This window comes from Agelaius tricolor, unplaced genomic scaffold (assembly GCF_023055355.1).
Source record: "Agelaius tricolor isolate 1412-34295 unplaced genomic scaffold, bAgeTri1.0.p SCAF_25, whole genome shotgun sequence".
Taxonomy (NCBI): domain Eukaryota; kingdom Metazoa; phylum Chordata; class Aves; order Passeriformes; family Icteridae; genus Agelaius; species Agelaius tricolor.
This window is the reverse complement of record NW_027269285.1, coordinates 11,371,420-11,390,804: the sequence shown is the minus strand read 5'-3', so window position 1 is coordinate 11,390,804 and position 19,385 is coordinate 11,371,420. Positions and strand designations below refer to the sequence as shown.

Sequence of the window (19,385 nt, the reverse complement as noted above, 5' to 3'; positions counted from 1 at the left end):
AGCCCCGTAAACCCCCCCAGACCCTCTTCTAACACACTCCCCCAGCACCTGAGCACCCCAGCCCGTGCCTTCCACGAAGCCCGGGCTCCTCTCATCCCAGCTTCTACGTCCCCGCCCCCGGTCCCTGCCCTCATGCTCCCCAACCCCGGCTCCCCTCCAGTCCCTGCTCCCCCAAGCCCCGGCCCTCACCCCCCGCCCGCTCTTGCCCCTGCCCGCACCTCCCTTCACCCCCCCTCCCCCCAGCCCCGGACCACCCCTCTCCCCCCCCCCCCCCCCCCAGCCTCTTCCTTCACTTGCCCCCAACCTCGGTTTCCCTCATTCCCCCCAGCCCCTGGCCCCACTCCTAGTCCCGGCTTTCACGGCTTCCGGTGTCACCCCCCTCAGTCCCGGCCCTTCCCGGCCGTGCCCAAAGCGGCGCCGGGGCTGAAGAACCACGCGGAGTCCGTGGCACATCGTCCTTTATTGCAGGGAGACAGGGCGGGACCGCCCTCGTGCAGTCCCGGCTCCCCACGCCGGTGCCCGTGGGACACCCCGGAGCCCCTGGAGCAGTCAGATGGAGGGCGTCCCAGCGCCGCCGGGGCATCCCAGCGCCGCCACTGCCCGCGCCGCCTGCTCGGGGACACGGGCCGGGTCGCTGAGGATGGAGGTGGAGATGCTCAGCTGCCGCAGGGAGCTCAAGACGGCTGCGGGGATAGGGGACAGGGTGCTAGAAGGCGTGACCCATGCTGGGGAAGACGGCGCTGCCCGGCCCTGTTCCAGCCCCCGGAATGGTGGGACTGGTCGCTTCCACAACCCCAGCAGACGCGGTGGAAGGAAACCCTCCCTGAGGGTGGGTTTGGGGAGGGCTGAGGGGCTTTGGGGAGGGCTGAGCCTGCCCTACCAGGACATGGGGTTGGGACACTTACGGCTCAGCTGGGGCTTGGGTGTGACAGGAGCACGGGAAATCATTGAGCAGGAGCCCCAGGACATCCCACAGATCAGCCCTGCCATCCCCCAGGACACCCCTGTCCTTTTCCACTCTGCCTTTCGAGGATGCCTTTCATGGACTGAGCAGTCCATGCCAACCCAACTTGCTCAGGGTGCCACTGCCAGGCACAGGGCCACCTACTTGGCCGAAGCGCTGGGAGGGAGCAGTGCTGGTCCAGCCAAGCGAGGGATGTTTGGGTGAGGCTCTCCATGCTGGCTGTGGACACCATGCCATTGAAAGACTCGAAGAGGGGCCGGATGATGATACTGAACTGGTGGGATCAGAGGAGTTAAGGACCAGCTCTGCTATGACAAGGGTCTCACTCCTCCCAGGTGTGGGCATCACCCTCCTATGGCAGTAGGACAGACTTTCTTGTCTGGACATGGAGCAGAACTGATGGGACAGCAGGACAGGCCATGGAACAGACCTGCTGACTGCCTTCCCAGCACAGCACCACACCTGGCACTAGCCCAAACTGCTAGGGTGATGGCATAAGTGTCACCTGGGTAGGCAGTGGGAGAGATGCAAAACCCCTGTCATGGCTGGGGCTACCAGAAAAGGTTGCTGAGACAGAAGACATGTCCTCCAGAGCAGGTCAGGGAACAAGCTAGCAAAGTGCTCAGGGACAAGGCAGGACATCAGTATGTCCCATAAGCTCCCCTATGGCTTCCAGCCTGCAGGGACCAGCCTGCAGATTTTGTGCAGGCAGTAATCCACAGAGGTACCTCTACCACAAGCATATCCTGGAGCCCACGTTGGCTTTACGATACTCCGTGTCCTGAGGAAGGAGCTCCCCAGCCCTGCATCAGAAGTCACCTCTGCCTGGTCCAGATGCTGTGTGCTGGATGGGACCATGGGCAGCAGTGCCTTTCATTACTGTGCCACTTGGGATTTCACACACCTCAAAGGCTCTGCCAGTGAGTCCCAGTGTGCCTAAATTGTGCTCAGAGAGAAACAGATCCAGCTCTTTGCCCACAGGTTCCTTGGCCCTTGATCCTCTCCATCCCTGTGCTTCCAGGGTATGGCATGCAACCACAAAGACCAAGCCATCACGTCCACAGCTTTGTGTCTGGACCTTTCCTAATCCATGGCTGCTGCCTCTCAGAGCCAGTTCCCATGTCATTGAGAGCAATTCCCTCCATAAGCTTAGCTCCACTTCCCTTCTCCCTGAGGACCATTTACCAACTGGTTTTGATCCTTTGGAGCAGAATATCCCTCCTAACCACAGAATATCAGCATGTTCCCACCATGCAACTTTGGCTGGGAATCATCTCCCTGTGGTCCCCAAAGCCTCCCATGCTGAGGGACCCCAAAGACCCAGTAGCAGCAGATGAACCAGAGCACCTGGTGCCTCCGAGTGCTCTGGTTTATCTGCTGGAGCAGCAGACACTGGCCCCGAAGGATACGATCCAGAACTTCCAGTTCTGCAGTGTGGAGGAGCGAACATACTCATCAAACATTCTGCGCATGTGGTCAAAGCGCTGCCGTGTGATGGGCACCCCTGTGGCCGGCAGCTGCTCCTGGCACAGGCTGTGGGGCACAACCAGTATTGTGGGGCCATGTTCAGGAGGCTGGGAGCTATGGAAGCTCAGCAGGAGTTGCCAGCCACTGTCCCCCTCCCAGGGCAGGTGTGGGGCCTGGCCCTGCCTCTGTCAGGCCTCTTGAGCATCAGCCCTCCCACAGAGAGGGTTTGAGGAGGGACAGTTAGCTGGGAGGTGCTCCAGGGAGACCTGCCATGTCCTGCTGCTATCCTGCCATATCCTGCTGCTTGCCCTGCCTGGCTACCCCGAAGCAGGCAGTGCTCCCCCATCTCCCCCAGCCACACCCCCCTTACTTGATGGAGCCATTGAGCTCCTCGATCTGCTCCCGCAGACGCTGTGCCTCATCCTGCAGAGCTGCTCGCTCCTGCTGCAGCTTGCAGATATACTCGGCTGTCTTCTGCAGGGTGGTGGCCTTGCTGACCTGGGGGGGGCGTGGGGTGAGAGGGGAAGGGGGCCCAGACCACCCTCACACAGCCGCACTGTGTGCCTGCTGTGTGCTCCAGCCTCCTGCACCACAGGCTGCGTTGTAGGAGAGGAGCTCTGTGCTGTGGGTCACAGCAGGGATGCAGTGTCTCTGGGTGATGTGCCGCGTCCCTCCATGCCCAGGGCTGGCCCTGGGTTCTCACCTTGATGCTGGGCTGAGCACTCAGTGTGCTCACCAAGCTGTGCAGTGTGGTGAAGCCAAGCTTGATGTTGAAGCGTCTCTTCTGCTCAGCGGAGATGTGTGTGATGCGGCGGCTCTCTAGCTGCAGGTCAGCGCCGTCAGGCACCTCCCCGCAGCAGGGACAGCCATGGGCCACCAGCCCCACTGGGAACAGGCTGGCCCAAAGCTTGAAGTGAGGGTGGATGGTGTCTTGCGGGGAGGAGGAAAGGGGGGTGCATATGAAGTTGGCAGCTTCTGCCATACCTTGGTGGACTCAGGCCTTCCCGGACGGGACATGGGCTGGTGCAGGGAGATGCTAGTGCCCTGCCTTCCAGTGGGTCCTGGGGAAGCCTGGCTGGACTTGGGCCAGTCATTGCCTGAAAAAGGGAAGGTGCTGCTATGAAGAGAGGGATAGCAACAGCACTCATGACAAGGTGACATCTCAGCACCTGGGGCAGGCAGAGAGGGGCATCCCACAGTGCTGCCCCCACCTCAGGACAAGCCACCCCACTCAGCTGATGGGGATGCTCCACGTCAGCCTCCAAGCACACATTGTCCCAAGTCCCTCTCATTTTACAGCTGTTCAGAAATGGGAACATCTGGGATTTGAGGTTTTAAATTCCCAGTATTTCTTGGGGTGGAAATTGCATGGAAAGAGGTGCGAGGGCAGCAAGGTTGTGGTGAGCAGCACCAAACTGAACTGGGAACAACACCAGAGCCTGGTTTCCAGCAGCCGCACTGGTTACTGTTGGTGAAAGCGGATGCTTCTTGCTCCAAAACCAAGCTCCGGGGTTTCAAAACCACAGTCCGACATTTTGCTCCATTTTTGTCTTTCCCTATTTCTGCTTTTGCTGCTGGAGAAAGAAGCAGGTGAAGGGGCACAAAAGGAAATCTCCATGCTCATCAGATTAAATAGAAATAGCCAGGATTGCAGCCAAAATGAAAATTCCCACAGTGCTTGGTCTGAGCTCTCTGCAGGAGCCCCAGTGCCCTGTGGAGCTCCTTGGGATGCTCCAGACTCACCACAAGCTGAGGTGGGGGACAGCTGCTCTGCCTTGGGGACTTGCAGGGGGGCCAGCTGTGTGCCCACTGTGTGCAGCAACACTTGAGAAGGGCTGGAGCCAGGACCCAGTCCTGGGCTCATCTGGGCCATTCTGGAGAGGAAGGTGGCAGGGACTTTGGAGACAGTGCTCTGCTGCTGGGAGAAAACAGAGGAAGGGGAGTTGAGGGATCAGCACCTCATGCACACCAGGTTGCACTAGGATGTGCAGCCCCTGCCACTATCTGCAGGGGCAGCCACAATGCCCCAGAAAAGGGGCCCTGCAAGTGGGATGTCTCTTACCTCTGCCTTGGTTGTTTTACAGAAGAAGAAACTCAGGCAACTCCTGCCATCCCCAGCCACCCAGCCACATGCCCCCTCCTTCCCTCCATTTCTGTCCAGCCCACACCAAAATGTGACCCCCAGAACCCATCTCCACCCCTTCCCCAGCAGTCAGGAGAAGGCAATTCCCAACCTGGGGGGTTGTTGAGTGCTTACCTCGGGGACAGGGGTCATGGGCATGAGTCCTGCACCTATCGGGCAAGGGATATCCAGCGCCAGGTCCTGCTTGGCTGAGGGGGCACGAAGCAGATGGGCATTGCTGTGTGGGGCTCTTGGGGCTGGGGTGACCTTTCCTGCCCCAGGAGACAGCTAGCCCCTCCCTGCACCAGAACTGCTGCAGCCCCTTCCCTGCTGGATTGCCCCAGAGAACAGGGATGCACCTCTGGAGAAGGAGTCTGTTCTCACAGGAGAGTTCTCAGGAGCTTCGGGTAGGCAGGGGGCTCCAGCCCCTCCTTAAGCAAGCAGAGAGCCATAACTGTGCCCAAGGGACCGTCCCATCACACCCACAGGCAGCAAATCAGGCAGGACAGCAGTGACCCCCCCCACCCCCCAGCCTGTTGTGCCAACAGGGCCATAAAGACCAGACCAGGGACTCTAGGAACTGCTAGGAACTTCCTAGCAGTGCCTGTTGCCAAGTCCTGGGGCTGGGCCACATTTCCCTCTGAGGCCACTGAAGCCAGGGCTGATCCCTCAGGCATGGCTTCACCCCTGGGTTTGGAACTGCCCCACTATGGGGACTGCCTTGTGCCCTACCCAGTATTCCCAGTGTCCCAACCCCAGGGAGAAATGGGGTTCCCACTCTGATCCCCACAACAGCATGCCCCCCGCCTCACTCCTGTGTTCCCCCACAGCCCCCCAACCCTGTTACCTGTGGTCAGGAGCTGGCTCGGGCAGGGGTTGGGCTCAGGCAGGTGGGACAGGGGGTGTCCTGGCAGCCTCCTTGCCTTGGTGCCACTGGGCTTCACTTTGGGCCGCCCACCCTCACCCTGGGGTGGCCCCTTGGCGGGAGTAAACCTGGGGTTCCCCAGCAGGGCAGGGGGCAGGAGCTGGGAGACAGCAGGACTGGAGTACCCCTGGGGCCCCATGCCTGTGGCATAGCCCAGCCCTGGGACGTAGGGGGCAAAGCAAGGGCTCGAGAGAGGGGAGGCAGGGTGGGTGGCAAGCGAGGGGTCAGGTGAACCGCTGTAGGGGAACTTAGAGCGGGGGGCCGAGGTGGGGGAGAAGGGGGGTTCCAGGCTCAGCAGTGGTGCCCGGGAGGATGGGATGGGGGGGACACAGTGGGGTGCTGGTGGCTCCAGGCTGAGGCACTTGCCAGGGAAGTCGTACTGGAGTGTGGGCTTGTGTCGGAGCTGGGGGCTGAGGCTGCTGGGTGCCACGTCGGGGGGTTCGGGGGGCAGGGGGGCCAGGGGCAGCTCAGAGCCCAGGAAGGCGCTGTGGAGGCTGAGCGGGGAGGCACCACTGGGCTGCAGAAGACATGGCAGGGTCAGGGTGGGTGACTGGTACACCACCAGTAAGCCAAAGGCTGCAGGCTGGGATTTCACTCACCTGGAGGAGGGTGCCAGGTACGAGTGGGGCCTCGGGGCTCGCAGGCAGACCCCGAGCACCCATCAGGGACCCCCCACTGCTGAACAGGGGCTCAGCCATGGGCGAGAAGCAGGTTGGATCCTGGTAGCCCGGTTGTGTCTGAGATGGGGATGGCCGGTGGCTGGTGAAGATTTCTGCAGAGCCAAGTAGAGACACAGTGACCGGCATAAATGGACCTGCCCGGAGAGGATGGGGATGCCCTGGGGCATGACGGGTGGAACCATACCCTGCTACTGGCACTCTGCACTTTTTGGGGCCAGGGCAGCTCCAGCACATTTTCACCCATGGCCAACAAGTTCTGTGCTGCCCACTCCAGTGCTGCTGTGCGTGCAGCCTGTGGCTAACCACATCCCATGGCCTTCCTGAAGCCAAGCCGCGTGACCCTGCCGCGACTCCCGCTCCCTTCCTCTCTCCTTCCCACAGCCCTGGTCCTTCCGCGGGCCCAGACACCACAGCACAAAGGGTGGGCCCCACACTTTCGGCAGCTGTCTCCCTGGGCACATCAGCCCCATGAATGCCTTGGCTCAGTGCCTGTGTCAGTGCTGGCTCTGGCATCGCCACAGGGAGGGTTTATCATGGAGAGGATGACTGTGGGACACAGATGGCACTGCTGGATGCTTCCCTCTAGGATGGAGTAGGAGGGTTCACTAGGTTTGCTGCCCAGCAGCCCCTGGCACAGGTGCAGTGCCTGAGCAGCCACTGGGGACAGGCACTTGCACCTCCTCTGGGAAGCACCCAGCTATGCTCTCCAGCCCTTGGCTATCACTGGCAGTGCCAGGTCCAGGCCCTGCTGCTAGTTCTGCCCACTTGGTGTACACAACTATGCTCAGAGCTGTGGTCCAGGCTCCAGCAGCTGGGGTGCCCTGGCTGGGACCCACAAAGGCCTAAGACCCTGCTGAATCTACACCAGAGGAACAAACACGCCAGCACTGTGGGATGGCAGGAGACTGGGCATGGTGATGTTTCCAGCACACCATGCGCTACCATCTGAGGGGAACACTGATGTGAGACAGGACAGAGCCACTGCTGAGATGTCCCAGTCAGCTCTCAGAGTGCCCCTTACCCCTGCAATAGCCATGGTGAATCTCTGACAGCATGTCAGGGCCATCCCTGCCTCTCCAAAGGCCAGCACTTTGTGTGTGCTGCAGTGCTGCCAGGCAGGAACTTGGCGTTCCTGGGATGCAGTCCAGCCCCACATTGTCCCCACCTCAGCCATGTTCACACCAGGATGTCCCTGCCACCAGCGCTGAAGCTCTGCAGGTATTTATAGGAATTTGTGATGCCCAGCCTGCAGATCCTATTGTGCCTCTCACCATGCCTGTCAGACCCTCTTGTGCCTCTCACTGTGCTACAGGGATGGAAGATGCCTGGCAGTCCCTGGGAGCCTTGTCCTCCCTTTCTCCTGCTCCTTCCTCACCCCATAGCTCTTGCCCATGCTCCTCCTCACTGTTTTATCACCCTGTTACACTTGAAGCAGTGTGGCATGGCCAGGGCACAGCCTGCTCAAGGGAGAAGAGCCTGCATGGTCAGCAAATCACACCTTTGGTATCCTGCTCAAACCTGGGGATGGTCTCCAATGTGATTGGGCCTTTCCAACCCAAAGACCCTTCAGCCCTTGTCCCAGGCTTTGGGGAGAGCCCTGCAGTGCAGCAGGGCATTGCCACCCCATGGGAGGGACAGCCCAGCCCCAGTGCCCAGCACCAATCCTACCTGAAGCACAGTGCCAGCAGGGCGCAGGGCTGGACTGCTCCCTCGCCTCTGCCATCAGGACTTGTCCATCTGCCTCATACCGCACTCCAGCACCCACTGCAGACACAAGATGCTTCCTCATTTGGGGATTGGTTTGCAGGCACTGACTGACAGGCACTGAGCTCTGCCACACCACCCCACACAATGACAGCCCTGTCACCCCATCGTGCCTACCCCACATGCCTGCCCTGTGTAGCTCTGCACGAGGCTGCTGGGTGATCCTTGCTCCAAAGCTGCCTGCCCTGCTGAAAAAGTGACGTTTTGGGACATAATTGGGTTGGCTGGCACCCAGCACCCCAACCTCCTCTCCCCACTCTCCCCACAGTCCCAGGGGTGCATGGCATACACAGTGCTCAGATGTAACACCTTATCACCCAGGGAGCTGCTCCATCCAGAACAAAACTCCCATCAAAAGATCTCCAAGCACCCCAGGGGATGCTGCTCTGTCCCAGGACACACTAAGCCTGGCAGACGAGGAGCCACAGATAGACTGGGGACCCTCCCCAGCCCCAGCAGTGTCCCTGGGCTGAGGCACTGGACATGGTCAGAGCAGGAAGGGATGTTTCCTTGTAATGTTGTGGTCTGCAGTAAGACCCATCCCATTGCCAAGAAGCACCCTAAAGCAAAAGGCCTTTTCCCTGGAAAAAAGCTAACCTAACTGATACATTGGTTCAGAAAGGAACCACCGTGCTCCTGCCATCTCCTGTTGAGCTTGAGACCATGCTGGGCCCTCAGAGAGGTGCTGGAGCTGCTGTTGTGACACCATACAGGCCCTCTCAGGATAAGGAACACTTACCAAGTGTCAATTTAACCCACTTGGAGATGTCACACCTTCTTGGAACTGATGACCACTTGGGGCACCAGGAGCAGAAGGTGAAGCACCAACAGACCCTCTTCCCAGCATGCCTGACTCTGATGGGATCTCTGGTTGAAATGAGTTTGAGAGGGTGGTGGCAGGAGTCTTCCCACCTCATCCATCCCAAGAGTATCCATCCCAAGGGCACCCATGCCACCACATGCCCTGGCACATGGAGTGCCTAGCCTGCTCCCTGCCAGCATCTGGTCTTGCAACACCCCAGAGCCATATGGTGCAAGTACCCTTTTTATTTCCTCCTCCAGGAAGTGGAGACGGGCCATGGAGTTCCAGGCTGCTCACACAGGGGTCTGGAGATGCTGGTGCTGCCCAAGGCCACTAGCTCCAGCTGGTGCTGGAGCAGGCTCCCACCAGCAGGCTCCCACCCTGCACAATGTGCATCGGCTACCATCTCTGACATGTTAGAGGGCAAAGCTGGTCCCCAACAGTGCCTTGCCCTGGCATTTGGGGACACTGCTGCGACCAGGACATGTCCCAGCTGACTGCATGGATATTCACAGCTCAGAGCCTGCATGGCAGCATGGGGCAGTTTGCCACTGCCCACTTGGTCGTGTTCCCACAGCTGGAAACCAGGGCCAGACGTGTCTTTGGTCAGCCTGGCAGGGACAGTGACTTGTCCCCAGGGGATGTAGCACAGCCCTGTGCAGGGTCCTGGCTCCAAGCCAACCACCCAGGCTGGCTGGGCAGTGGGGTGAGAAGGGGACTCAGCAGAATCTACTCTCTAGAGGTCTCCTCTTCCTCTGGGGGACAATTGTCCTTCCTCTATTTGCAGTCAAAATGAGGGCCTTTAGCACTCCTGGAAATAACCTCTTTTTGTAGAAATCCCCTCCCACACCTCATGGCCAAGCCCCTCCTGATCTTCTGTGCCTCTTTCCAGGGGCAGGCAGGCACAACAAGGCTCTGCCTTCAGCCCCTGCCCATCCATGCTGCTTTTCCCATGCCATTAGATGTCCAGTGCTTTCTGCCTGTCTCAGCAATTCCCACTACTGCCAGGCCAAACCTGTGTCCCTCCATTTTAAGCAGTCAAGGTGCGCAGAACTGGGTGGGATGTAGTACTGCATCCAGGCTGCCTCTTACCTGATATGTCCATGTCATCCAGGCTGGGCTGCAGGGGTGCCAAATCCGGCTGTATCATGTCAGCATTCCCAACATAAGCTGGAAGAGGGCAGAGCTGGAACATCAAAGCCCAGATATGCACCCCCGAGACCCACCTTGAGGGCTGCTCCCACCACTGCCCTGATATCTACCTGGCTTCCACACCTCTGTGTCACCCCAGAATCACCCTGTATCACGGCGCCCTGCCCTGGGCAGGGATATAAGTGCCTACCCTGAGGAGAGCCAGGGCCATCCCATCCCATCTCACCACTGTCCATCAGCCCCTCTAGGGCCTCATCCAGTTCCCAGGAACCCCAGTGAAAGGCTGATTCTTGGCACAGGACCTGGCTGGAGCTGCAGATGCCCGAGAGACATGGCCAGGTAGGGACAGCAAAGAATGGCCATGGAAGCAGGACCTGCCCTGGGGGCTGGGGCAAAGTCCTTCATGGTGCTGGTGGTCCCTGGGGAGCTCAGCCCTCAGCATGCTGGTGCATAGGGAACCACAGGAGAAGGGGATGATCCCACCCTGCCCAAACACTCCTCAAGCATCCTCTCCCCTGGTGGCTCCTGTTTGGGAAGAACAGGAACATCCCTTCCCCCTGCCCCATCAGGGCAGATGCCTGGGAACCCTGCCTGCCCAAAAGGACATGGCTGGCAGCTCTCAGGGGCTAAGCCAAGACACAACATCTGGATTCCTCCTCCACATCCTGCTGAAGCATGGTCTAGAGCACCTACCATCTTCAGGGAGTGCCTGGTGGGTGCTGGGCATCTGTGTCATGGTGAAGAGTGTGTCAGATATGTCCGAGAGGAAGGTGTCCAAATCGAAATGCTGCCTGCTCCCACACTCTTCCTCCTCATCCCCGAGCAGCATGGGCACTACGTTGCAGAAGAGCTGGTTGCACCATTTCTCCGTTGGTCGCCAGACATCCTCGTCCTACATGAGGTAGAGCAAAGGAGCCGAGTGGACACCTTTCATGGGTGGGGTCCATGTCTGGCTCCCTGGCTGCTCCCCCGGCAGCTCCCATCCTCCCTGCAGTGTTTGCTCCTGCCAAACCTTAACTCCTGGCTACTTCCAGAGGGTGAATCCAGCATCCCAGATGCTTAGCATCTCATTCCAATGGGCTTATCATGCCCTGCTTTTCTTTGCCCTTCTGCCCAGTGCAGGGGTCCAAACTGTCCTCCCCTTTCTCCCTCTTCCCACCCTTTCTCAGCAGACTCACCTGCTTTGGACTGGAGATCCCTCCCTCCCGTGTGGATTTTCGGAGCTGGAAGGAGAAGAGAGCCTAGGTCATCCCCCAGACAGGGAGAGCTCAGGGGGTCAGCCAGCATCCCCCTCGCATGCTGGCAAAAGCCTGTCATGTTCTGCTCTGTCAGCCATGGCTCCAGGGAGCCATGTTCCGTCCATCACACTATTTCATCCCACTGCTGGCACTGCCACAGGATGGGGAGCAGCATGGGTAGAGCCACTCACCCGCTTCTTATAGTAGATCCTCCATTTGTGATACTCCCTCATCACCACCTCAATGCGGCGTTTCCAGTAGTTGCCCTCCAGCACAACAGCCTGGGGGGCAGGACAGGGGGTTAAGGCTGAGCTCTCTGGCCCTGCACCCCATAGCCAGGGCTGCTTTCCTTGTGCCATATCAGAAACACCTTTTCCAGCAAATCTATGAAATGCAACATGTCCCCAGATCCCCACTGTGCCACACAGACCTTGGTGCTGCCCAAGAGAGCTGCAAGGGATCCTGCCCTACCTCTGGTTTTCGGTGCTCATCAGCCTCCATGCCCTCCAGAGGGGTGATGAAGCCGCACACAGGGTTTTTCCTCCGTTCCACATCTGCACAGGGGAGAATACAGCTGGCTGTATCCATGCCCCATCCCTATCTCTGCACCTGTACACAGTCATTCCAGTGCCAGCCCCATCCCTCTGGCACATCCTGGCATCTGGCAGACAGAGTGGGATCTGGCACCCATACTCACATTGGATGTACCATGCTCTCCAGATCACATTGTTGAGTCGAATTTTATCCCAGCAAAGCAGCCGCAGACCCTTGAAATTCTTCCACTTCGGAGATACTAGCTTCCCACTGAAACACCAAGCAAAGGGGAGGCTGAGGGGCACCACCTTGAAAGATGTACAGGGGCCACCAACCTGGTGGCAGGTCAGGAGCAGGTACAGCCACATGACTCTGCTGCAGGTACTTGCCAGGCACCTGTGGGAGCACCCACTGGAGCATTCCAAGCTCCTGTACACCCTGGGAGCAGCACCAACCTAAACCCTGAGCTTCACACACCCACAGAAGGCTTCTCAAACCCCTGGATTAAAGCACTGCCCACTGAGGCATTGATTCCTTGATATTTGAACCCCAGCTTTGAGGTGGGATCCTGCTGCCCCTGACCAAGCCAACTGTGTCCTGGCCCTGGGGGACAGGGGACAGGAAGGTAAGTTTCCTGCCCAGGTGAGGTGTGTGGTAACATGAACTGTAGTGCCTCTTGCATCATCACAGTGTTTGGACAGGTAATTCTGACCCTTCCTTTAACACCAGGCGAGGCTTGAAAATGCTGCCTTCAGCTGAGGCAATCAAGGGCAGCCCTTATGGAGGGTCTGGGAAGGCAGGACAACACTGGAAGATGTTCAGGATGTTAAGGAACACTTGCCTGTGCTACAAGACAGACACATAGTGATACCAGCCAGTCAGAGCTGCCCTGGCCTCTTCTCCATACCAATTCCTGCAAACCTGCCCCCCCAGCCCGAGCTGAGCTCCCCAATTCCCATTTCCTGGTTCCCAGAGGCAGCTGTGTTTGTTCTGCAGCTCATCGTAGCGGTGGTGGTGGTGGTGATGTCCCTGATGGGACCTGCAGTGCAGGAAGCCTCATTTCACTCCTCGTCTTGTTTCCATCCAGCCAAGGAACACAACCCCTCATGTGCAGCCACCGAAAAGGTCCTGAGGGTCCTGCTGCCCCAGGAACTCTGTGGGGGAGGCCAGGGTCCCTCTGCCTTACTTTGGGATCCATTTCACATCTCCAGCTCTCCCAACAACATGGCGTGGGCCTCGGGGCAATGCCAGGTGCTCCAGGGGTCACTTTGCGAGCTAGCTGCAGGCTGCATGGCCTTCCTGCCTGGGAAGCCATGTCCCTCTTCAGCAGACTGTTTGTACCCTAAATATCTTGGTGCTGCTTTGACTCCCACTTTTCCTTGGTACATGCTTGGAGCAGGAAAGGTGGAAGCTGAGTTGGTGTCAGGGTGCTGTAGCCCCTCTTTCCAGCCCCTCCAGGCACCACACGGCCATGTCCCCAGGGAGGTGCTGGGAATGAGAGTGGTGCATGAAGCCTCTGACTTGTTCATCAAAGCTGGTGAAACCTCTAAATGTTCTCAAATAATGATTTTGGTGGGTTCTGTTTTGACCTTCCTTGAAATCTGCCTCTGGGAGAGGGAGAAGACTGGGGACCCCTACAATTCCAGAGCCTGATGCAGGGATGTGTCTAGGAGCAGGTGCAGGAGTGGATGGGGATGGTCTCACAAGGGAGACCCAGCCTGACACATGGCCCCAGGGGCGGGAGAAGGACCTGTGACTCCAGCCTACAGAGAGTTAAGGCTGACACTGACCACTCTGCTATCACCAGGATTTTGAACTTTCCCCAGGCGCGCATGGCAAACAGCAAGATGGTGCCAAGTGGAGGAGCCAATGGAAGGGACAGGATTCCTGGGCACATGGCCAGATCATGCTGGTCAAGGCCATGTTCCTCACTCACAGCCAGCTGAAAAGAGCAGCCTGAGCCTGTGGGACACACCTTGGCCTCGTGTAAGGCCAGTGGGCCATGGCTAGGAGTTGCTGTGGGGCCTGGAGGCAGCAGATTCCTTTGAGCTTTATCACCAAATGCCTTTTTTCCCCCTTCATGATCCTTTCAGTTTTGGGGCTTAACAAGCTGATCTTTGCTCCCTGCTATGCCTTGAAAAGGACTCCACCCTTCCCTGCAATTAATCTCCCCTGGGGAGATGGATGCAAACTTCACATTGAATCTGGGAAGGTTACAGGGTGCCCCAAACAGGTTGGGGGTCCTGCTGCCCTACACTATTAGAAGGAGGGGGACACAGATCCTGCCACTGGCTACAGGGTGTTTGTGGGATAGGGTGAGGTGGCAACAGGGCTCAGCCTGGGTCCAACACTGGCATGGATCCAGCAGTACCTTGTTTGGTCTGTGACTCATTTACCCATCCAGCAGTTTCAGGGAATGGGGAAAGGGGAAACCTTGGGGAATGACAGAAGAAAGAAGTGCAACTCCCTGCCACAAATGACAGCAGAGCCACAATGCAGTGTGGGTGTGTTTAGCCCAAGCACAAGCCTTTCCCACTCATTAGACCCCCTAGAATGGAGGTCTTATGCAAGAAAAAATAGGGTTGAATGATGAAGTCCAGTGAGTGCATTCCTGGAGTCTCTGCCTGGTGTTCACTACCCCTGTGTGAGCATTTAAGGCACTGTGAATTAAAGAATCAACAGCAGCAGTTCCACTTCTCCCAGGGGAGACACAGGCTGACAAGAGGATGAATTAGTAAGGGATTGGCCCCCCCAAAGACCTTGTTTTAAATCACAAGAAAGGCTGAGTGTATACTCCAAGAAACTTCCCAGCCTGATGTTTCTTGCTTGTCAAATCTCTCTGGAGCACAAGACAGATGTTGCCAGGTAAGACCACAAGTGACCGCAGTTCACATCTCCCAATCTGCCCCCAGTTTTCCTTCCTTCAGGAGGATGTTCCCCAGGTCAGTGATTCCCAACAGTAAGGCACAAGAGGGGGTGTGAGCCCAGCCATGACACTGTGCAGGCCACACTGTGGTGATGGAGAGGATAAGCCTTCTCGTGCTAAGGCCAAAATGTCAGAAGTTCCTGAAGGAGCTCAGCTCCACCCTCAGCTTTTTGGGTAACGAGATGCAGCCAGGTGGGCTGTAGGGAGAAACAACATTCTAGGGAAGGATTCAAGGAATGTAGGATGTTGCAGGAGAATGAGTGGGAAAGGATCATTACACAGGAAACTGCTCTAAATGTCCTGGAATACAGGTAAAAAGGAACTGCTTCATCCTAGCCTTAGGAGGAAGACCTCAGAGAGGGGAGTTGCCTCCCTTTGGGGGATCTGGGGAAACAAATTACTGTGAGAAGCAAACTTGATGTGGAGAGAGCATTTCTTTACCAGTGAGGGGTGATGCACAGTCTTGCCCGTGGAAGGAAGTCATATCCCCAGAATGATTGCTTAGGCTGAGACAGGACTGCTATAATGTCTGTGAAATGCAGAGGAGGAATGCTGGAGAGGGGAAGAATTTTAGCTGTAACCATTGAAAAATATTTAGGGAAAGTTTAGTGAGTTACCTTTACCTGGTGTGAGCCCAGACAGCAAAGGATGGGTGGCTGCAGCAGTCACAGCTCATGAGGAGACAGGATAGTTTTCCCTTCTGCTCCACACTGATATGGCAAAGTCTGGACATTGTGTCCAAATGGACAAGAGAAGGAGGTTTACAAACTGGAGTGGTCCTGGAGGAGGATATCAAGGTCGTTGGGGACTAATATATGTGACAGAAGAGGACTGTCAGGGATGGGTTTGTTCAGCCTAAAGAAGGTGAAGAGAGAATTACTGCCATCAGCTGCCCTAAGGAGGAGACAGAGCCAGACAGTTCTCAAACATGCACTGAGAAAGGCCAAGGGGAAACTGACATAAGAATTGGAACAGGTAAACCCCAAACTAGAGCCATGGACAGCAATTCCTTGTGGGAGAGGGGCAATCCTGAGTAGGCTGGATGGGTGGTGGGGTCACATCGTAGGGCTCCATCTGTCAAAGTGATGGCCCTGAGCAACCTGACCTGGCTTTGGATCTAGCCCTGCCCTGCATGAGGGTTGTATGAGGAACTCCACAGGAGCCTTCCAGGTGACAGCTTACAGTGGTTTCTCCTTGATTAGGAAGTTTGTCTGAGCATAACTGTGGGTGCTCTCCTGAGGGCTGGAGGATATTGGGCTGGTGACCCCAACTGAGGCTGTGCTGCCTCTGGGAGCCTGGCTGGGAGGGGAGGTGTGAAATGGCAGATGATGCAGAGAAGTATCAAATCAGACAACACTAAATGTAGAAACACACCAGAAACACTTAACTCAATTTTCTCACCCTGATACCTTTCTCCAGCTGCTGCCTACAAGTGTATCAAAAATGTATTAGCAAAAGAAAGGCAAAGTGAGCTGAGGTTGTCCAGCCTGGAGAAGAGACGGCCCCGGGGAGACCTTAGAGCCCCTCCAGTGCTTAAAGAGGATCCAAGAGAGCTGGAGAGGGATTTTGATCAAGGGCCTAGAGTGACAGGATAAGGGGGAATGATTTCACAGTGTCAGAGGACAGGGCTAGATGGGATATTGGGAAGAAATTCTTCCCTGTGAGGGTGGTGAGGTACCCAGACAGGCTGCCCAGAGAAGCTGTGGCTGTCCCATCCCTGGACAAGGCTTAGGTGAGTGTCCCATTACATAGGAGCCAGTATCTGCACTGCCATGCTCACTGCAGGAAGGAAAGGAGCCACTGAGAGTCCAGGGAGTAAGGAGAATTGGAGCAATGGAACACTGACTGTCGTGGAATGGCCAGCTCCCAGTCACACACAGTACTCCAAGTGTCCAAGCCCTTGTACCCTGTCCATTTCCACTCTGCCTGGGAGCTCCAGAGCCCAGGGGCACACTGAAGCTGCCTTGCATCTCATGAGTCTACAGTTTGAGCACCCTGGTGTGACAGTATCTGTTTCTCCAGCCTCAAAGCTGCAGGGCTCAGGTATGGAAAGAATGGGGCTGGGAGAGGAAAAGACAGCAAGGCCACCAGTGTCTCTATGACCCCTGTTTGTGGCACTCAGGGTGGCCTGCCCAACCAGGAAGCATGATCCTTACCTGGGTCACCCCATGCTGAGGCTCCCTGTGCTCCCAGAGAGCACTGCCTTCCCCAGCCCCTTGGAGCAGAGCTGTGCTGTGCTGGCTGCTGGCAAACTGGGATGATCCCATCCACCACCTAGGATATGGTGATGGGTCAGAGGTACACAGCTCTGTGGGAACTGGTACTTTTGGAGTGCTATCTCTGTGCCCAGCATCCCCAAGGATGTCCTGGCAGTGACCACATTCCCTATTGCATTGAGCATTCAAGGACTCCAAGACAAATCCGAGAGCTCAGCCATCCTGAATGAGGTAATGGACACTTCTTCAAGGCTGCTTTGCTGAAGTTTTGTTTTCACATGGTAGAACATCATCATCAAGATTTTCACATTTGGACATTTTGGGAGAGCTATACACGCAGTTTGGCACTGACTCCAGCAGAGCAAGTCACGCTGATGCCATGCTGGAGAGAACTCAAAACCTTGGGGCTTGGCAAAGGAAGGGAGCTGCCTCCAAGAATGTGGACCATGGCCATAGAAGGCACATTGCAGTCTGTCCTGTTCACCAAAGAGCTGTTACTGGGCCTTGGCAATTTGTCAGGCAGGGGAACAATGCAGGCACCCATCTGATTTTTCAGGAGAGAAGGAGGAAAGCTTTCAGGAGACCTTGGACAAAACCCATGCAGCCATCCAGTCCCAAGTGCTACAGCATGTCATGGAATAACCTCAGGACATGGGGACAGAGTAAAGGACGGAAGGCAGGACTCCTGCTCTGAGCTGGGTTGCCAAAGAACTGAGTGTTAGCTGTCCACAGGGTGACTGCTGCTCTACAGAGTGTGCTAGGTCTGGCCACAGAGGAAATACAGCTGGGCACAGTGACACCAGATCTCATGGGAAAATGGAGGAGAGTCAAGCTACACGTGGAACAGAGAAGCTTCTCACCTGGCTCCACAGCCAACAACCTGGCATCAGCTCTTTCTCCCTGAAACTTCCTAGGATGGCAATTTCTGCGCATATGACACATCACAGCCCATGAAGAAGAGGAGGTCAGATGGAAACAAATTCCTGGCTGGGGAACAGGGCTCATCTAGCCTCCTGCCTTCAGCTAGCTGGGGGTCCGTAAGACACACACAAGGGCTCTGGGACTCACCTGTACTCCAGGCTCATGCACTCAAAGAGCCGGGTGAGGGTCGGGTCAATACTCCGGGGATCAGCCAGCTCAGGCTCAGCACGGTGGTGCCGTCGCCGGGGCAGTGAGTCGCTGTGCGGGCACGACACCATGAAGTGGCCACTGTGGATGACCTGGGAGTAGTTCTGTGTCGCAGCACTGGGTCCTGTGCCACCCACAGCTGCGTCCTCTGAGTCAGAGTCAGAGTCGGAGACAGGGCAAGGCCCAACCGGAGGCTCCAGGAAAGGTCCCGGCAGTCCCACCTGAGTTCCTGCCATTCCTGCTGCCTACTGGGGAACCCTTATGGATCTGACCCAGCACTGTGATCTGTGCTCCAGTTGAGCTGAAGCCCTACAGACACTGCATTGGCATCGAGCACATGCTGGACTCCCCAGTACAGAACACTGGCACCACGCCTCCTCCTAGGCACCTCCTCCAGCCAGCCCACGCCACCGTCTGTTCCTTGCTCCAGGGTTCAGCGGTTGGTTCCCCAGGGCAGATTCACTGCCAGCGCTATTTATAGTGCTGGTGGCTGATCCCGCCCATGGCAGACCATCAGCAGGACACGTCCAATGGCCACCAAGCACCAGAGCTTCAGCTCCATGCCACCATCCTGCTCTAGCAGTGTCCTGACAACCCCAGCTTTTACATCCCCCACACACCTGGGGAGGAGCACTGTGGGTCCCCTGTCCCCCCTTGCTGTGGCCAAGGGTTGGCTGGCAGTCGGCTCTGTTTACCTGGAGTTAATCACTGATCCCAGGTGCTGGTGGAGTGAACTGCAGGCGGTATTTACCCAGTGCCTCTGCTTTAATGGATCTCCCTGCACTTTCAAGGGAACAAATACAGATTAAGGGACACAAACAAGTAAAATTATAGCAACGGGCACTCAGCTCAGCACAATGCCAAGGCACTGAGCCAAGTGCCAAGCTAAGAAACAGTCCAGGAAAGCCTGCTCAAAGCTGCAATCCAGCAGGAGAGGGGATATAAACAACAAATGTGAGAGAGAACAGATATGAGTTTGGGTATAGTGGGATTTACACACCTTGTTGTCATGTAGTCCTTAAAATCAAAGAATCATCAAATCCTAGAATGATTTGTGTTGGAAGGGACCTTAAAACTCATCTCATTCCACTCCCCTTCTACTAGACCAGGGGCACCTTCCACAAGAACAAGTTGCTCAAAGCCCGTCCAACCTGGCTCGGAGTACTTCCAGGGATGAGGCAGCCACAGCTTTTCTGACCAGCTTGTGCTCGGACCTCACCACCCTCACAGGAAAATTTTTTTTCCTAATATCCACTCTAAATCCACCCTGGGTTGCCTTCACCTCTGAGGTTTCCTGAGAGATGTGGGCAGGCAGGGCTTGATGCACCAACCCCTGCTCCATGACAGTGGATCTTGGATAAATACAGGATGTGGAATGTGCCATCCCAGCCAAACTTGTGTCGCAAGCATCTGCTCACTGACCTGAGCCACAGAAGGACACAGCACATATAATTTCAGACTTAAAAC

The 19,385-nt window shown here is 56.8% G+C and overlaps 1 protein-coding gene across 1 annotated transcript; it reads right to left on the bottom strand.

The window, feature by feature from the left end:
• Positions 1-460: 460 nt before the first annotated feature.
• Positions 461-18,176, bottom strand: MLXIPL (MLX interacting protein like). The gene is made up of 17 exons (XM_071447962.1): positions 17,859-18,176; positions 11,812-11,918; positions 11,586-11,668; positions 11,306-11,395; positions 11,055-11,099; positions 10,570-10,768; positions 9,817-9,894; positions 6,078-6,250; positions 5,401-5,995; positions 4,689-4,762; positions 4,175-4,349; positions 3,416-3,528; positions 3,135-3,254; positions 2,802-2,929; positions 2,374-2,497; positions 1,109-1,238; positions 461-683 (listed from the first exon to the last, which is right to left on the bottom strand). The coding sequence occupies exons 1-17, from the start codon at positions 18,152-18,154 to the stop codon at positions 550-552; spliced, it is 2,664 nt and encodes an 887-aa protein (XP_071304063.1). The 5' UTR covers positions 18,155-18,176; the 3' UTR covers positions 461-549.
• Between the last annotated feature and the right edge of the window lie 1,209 nt (positions 18,177-19,385).